General features: G+C 32.8%; 1 protein-coding gene across 1 annotated transcript; it reads left to right on the forward strand.

Moving 5' to 3' along the window:
• Positions 1–461: 461 nt before the first annotated feature.
• On the forward strand, positions 462–4,508 carry LOC145049863 (uncharacterized). Its single transcript, XM_078998210.1, has 7 exons — positions 462–681; positions 1,284–1,999; positions 2,491–2,679; positions 3,357–3,465; positions 3,599–3,657; positions 3,743–3,941; positions 4,098–4,508. The coding sequence occupies exons 1-7, from the start codon at positions 522–524 to the stop codon at positions 4,346–4,348; spliced, it is 1,683 nt and encodes a 560-aa protein (XP_078854336.1). The 5' UTR covers positions 462–521; the 3' UTR covers positions 4,349–4,508.
• Positions 4,509–4,719: the final 211 nt, after the last annotated feature.

Genomic DNA, 4,719 nt, shown 5'->3' on the forward strand with positions numbered 1-4,719 from the left:
AGGACTTTTTTGTTAAAAAAGACTTTTAGAATTTTATAACAATTTTTTTAAAAAAATAATACTGACTTTTCTACATAAAACCCCAAATTAAAACTTATATTTTTGCATTTTCAGTAAATTGTTTCATTATTTATCTAGGTTTATGAGTGCAACTTATTTGTCTAGGTTGATGTATGGAATATGCTTAGGTCTAGATTGATGTGGTAAGATGTTTATTATGTTTAATGGTTTAATGTGTTTGGTTATAAAAAAAAATACTATCTTTATTGAGCAACTATTTATATCCATACTTTTTCGAATTTGATTTACTAATGAAAACCAATTTATAGAATTTGATTTACTAACGAAAAACCGATTTATAAAAACAATTTAAATTCGTTTAATTGGATCAAACTGATCAAATGACCCACTAAACCCTAAAATAAATAACAACGATCGTGGGACCAAAATTGTAGTTTACTTTGAAATTAGCCTACAACGACATTAATCTTGAAAAAGGGGCTTCTCGTTTCACACTATTCATGGCGTCGTCGGTGAAGCGGGAACGCTCTTTAGCAGACAAAAACCCTTCGTCGGGGAAGAAATCAAGAGTCAATTACGGTGATCATTTGCTTGTCGGATCTTCGCTACACCCGATCACCAAACATCGAGTCGTTCTTAACCCTGCAGATTGTGATCTAGGTATATAATATCTCATCAATTTACACTATCATCTCCCGCTTTTCTCTTAATTCAAAATCTTAGGTTGAAAACTTTATCATAGGACAACCGATTTCCATTATTTTTCCTCGAATATGATTTCTCCTGCGTGTGCGTGTTTGGTTGAACTAAATTTGTGGTAGGCTTTCCGATTCTCTTGATCTGGTGTCGGATTTAGTTAAATAAACCAGTAAGGTTAAGCCATTGCTCACGAATTAGCTTTGTTCTAAATCAATACGTAAGAATGACACATTATCAACTCACTGAAACATATTTATGTTATATATCTTTTTAACATAGTTCTAGGTTCTATTTTCTTGAGCATAAACCCAATTGAAATTCATACATAAAATCGATACGCATTTTACAAGAAGATCCCCTGAACTTAATTGAAGTTACAGATAGCTTGAAAATATCCATCAAAAGCTCAAACAACTCAAAATGCCTATAAGAATTGTGTTCAATTAAGCAAGCTTGATTCAATCACAAATTGATTGTTCTTTAAGACAACTAATGTTTCCAACCATATCATCAATTCCATCATCTGATCATCTTACCTCAATTTCTTGATGTAATTCTACCAGATTTCAATATTGAAGGAAATGGTCTTAAAGGCTCAGCACTTTATGAGAATGGATTTGCTTATTGCTGGTCTGGGGCCCGCGCCACCATAGGCATAACCAGAGGAAAGTATTGCTTTAGTTGCAAAATAGTCTCAAACCAACCCGTTGAAATTGACGAAACTACCCTCGACCAAAAACACCTCTGTCGTGTGGGCATCTCTAATGCAACCAACAAAGTAGGAAACTTAGGGGAAACCGAGCATAGTTTCGGGTTCGGTGGAACAGGAAAGTTTTCTAATTTTGGAAAGTTTTCATCTTATGGAGAAAGATTCAATATTGGAGACACAATTCTTTGTGCAGTAGATATGGAAAGTAAACCAATGTGTAGTATTGGATTTGCCAAGAATGGAAAGTGGTTGGGGATCGCAGGGTATTTTAATGGAGGGGTAGAATCGTACTTTCCACATGTGTTGTTGAAAAACGTTGTGGTTGAGATGCAGTTTGGTTGTGAAGATGGTTTGATTCCATTACATGGGTATAGACCATGGGCATGTGCTTTTGAGGATGGAAATGGATTGGTGGGACCCATGTTTTCTAATGTGTGTGATTGTGAATTGATTATGATGGTTGGGTTGCCTGCTTCTGGGAAGACAACTTGGGCTGAAAAATGGGCGAATGAACACCCTGATAAAAGATATATTCTTCTTGGAACAAATTTGGCTCTTGATCAAATGAAGGTGCTTATTTTATGTTTGAAATAGCAATGTACTTTCGTTTATTTGTAAATTATAGCATCCTACTTTCATCTCTTTTTATTACAAAATTATGGTTTTAATTCTTTTTTTTAATTAATACGTTGAAAAATCTTCCCAATTTATAGCAGTGGAAATTTTTTCTTTCTACTTTAATAAAAGAGTACATTTTAGCCAAAAGTGGCATCTCCAAAATACCATTTCACTTAGAAGTTAAATTACCAAATTACCAACTTACCCTTTATGTTTATTTAAATTCCTGGTTTTCCTTGAAATTAGCTACTAATTGACATTGCTATAATCAGGTAGATTTTTCAAAATACAATGTTCTAATAAGAAGAAATGAAAGTGAGATAGTTTAAGAATCAAATCAATGAAAGTGCATTGCTATTTCTTGCATAACTATATTTTATTCAAATATCAATAAATGTTTTGTTTATTTTATGTGACTTTTTAACTTTTTTGATAACTTTAAGGTTCCTGGTTTACTTCGGAAGCAAAACTATGGGAAGAGGTTTGATCACTTAATGGAGCATGCAACCGATATATTTAATACATTGTTAACAAGGGCTTCCAAAACACCAAGAAATTTCATTATAGATCAAACAAATGTCTACAAAAGTGCTCGAAAGCGCAAATTGAAGCCTTTTGCTAACTTTCAGAAGGTATTTCGTTAATTTGGGCAAAATATAAAAGAGTAAATTACACAAATGATCCCTATGATTTGGGATAATTTGCATGTTTCGTCCCTAATTTATTTTTTTAACTAGGAAGTAAGGTCCTTACTGTTTGTTTTTGTTGCACGTTTGGTCCCTGTCTTACCTAAAAAAACTATTTTGCCCTTGATTTTTTAATTTACTTAAATAGGTAAGGTAATGTAAGGTAAGGTAAGGTGGGGGTGGGGTTTGGGATGTGTTTATTTAAATAAATTAAAAAATCAAGGGCAAAATAGTCTTTTTAGGTAAGACAAGGACCAAACGCGCAACAAAAATAAACAGCAGGGACCCTACTTCCGAGTTAAAAAAATAAATTAAGGACCAAACGTGCAAATTACCCCAAACCATAGGGACCATTCGTGTAATTTACTCAAATATAAAATAATCGTGACTTTTCTGTTCAAAAAAATAAAAGTAGGGATTAAACCGTAAACTGTCCCAAAATATTGGGTCTTTATCAGAGATTTCCCTATAAAAAAAATTAAAGTACGTTGTTATGTGTTCTAATTAGCCTAAATAAAGGTTAAGTATAAGAAATAGCAACATATTTAGTTCCATTGATTTACTTATTATATATATTAATTATATAACACATTTATTGTTATTAAAAGATGTGATGAATTTAGATTGCAGTTGTGGTTTTCCCAAGGCTGGAAGAACTTAAAGCTCGCAGTGAGAAAAGTTTTAGAGAATTGGGAAAGGAAGTTCCTGTTGAAGCTGTTAATCAAATGCTAGGTATTATTTTTCTTTTTTTATTTTATTATAATCATTACTATTATTGATCGGATCTTCTTATTATAATCAATAATCGTTAATCATAATTAATTATACCACAAGCTGATTGCTTTCTGTTTTGTGCTACTTGCAGCCAATTTTGTTTTGCCTAAGACCAAGGATATGCATGGAACTGATGAGTATTTTGATCAGGTGTTTTTTTTTTTTTTAATTAATGAGTTTGTTTATTTAAAATGAAATATTGAAAATAATAAAGCTTACCCTTTTCATATTACAGGTCATATACATAGAACTCAACATGATGGAATCAAACAGATGCTTAGATGAAATGAAAGCAAAACTACAATCCGCAACTACTATCTCTCCCTATTCTTCTCATAAAAGCAGCAATCCTGTAAGCAGCTACCCACAGGAGCATGTCATGCAGCCTCACAGAATCTCAACACATCAAAATCCTCTTCAAAGTCGTAATCAAGGTTGATTATCTTCCTCTCATTTGCAATTACAGCTTTCTACTTTCAACTTTTTTTTTTTTTTTGCTTTTCTTATGTGGAAAGATTGTATTTTGTTAATTCCGTAAATACCCTTGGTTGTTTTGCATTTTATTCAGTGAAACATAATTAAATTTTCAGGAGGATCTTATTCGTATCCATCTCAAACTACATTGCCTAATAGGGGAAGCAACAACAGATTTGTACCTAGAGATGATCTGAATCACCGCCGTAGTTACAGTGGGTATGAGCACAGAGCATCATCCGCCCCCATGGGTATGGGTATTTCTGTCTTTTCTCAAAAAAACTCATACCACCATACTTATACTTCCACTCCCACCCAAGAAACCATGGATATATCTCCTCGCTACTCTACCCCACACCTCAACTAAATCCTAAGGAGGAGGATTCTTATACTATTAGTTAACTCTAACTCTTAATTATTACTTGGGTATATGATATTGATATGAATATGATGATGATTGATGAGATGTATTTTTTACATTGATGATCCGTATGTATGTATGAGATGGTAATGATTTTTTAGCTTAATCTTAAATCCTAGTTGGTATATATGATTGATAATCTAAGATTTAACGAATTATTTGCAAGAAAAAGTAATAACGGATGATGTACGGGTCTTTGGTTTGAGTTGACCTCTCTTGGATTTGTAAAATTATAAAAATTAGTTAAAAAAACAAAAACGAGCTCAATCTTTGTCTCTTTGGTAATAGGACTGGACACAACATGCCCACTAGCCTCA

Source organism: Lactuca serriola, chromosome 1 (genome assembly GCF_051521515.1).
Source record: "Lactuca serriola cultivar US96UC23 chromosome 1, Lser_US96UC23_V15, whole genome shotgun sequence".
NCBI lineage: Eukaryota > Viridiplantae > Streptophyta > Magnoliopsida > Asterales > Asteraceae > Lactuca > Lactuca serriola.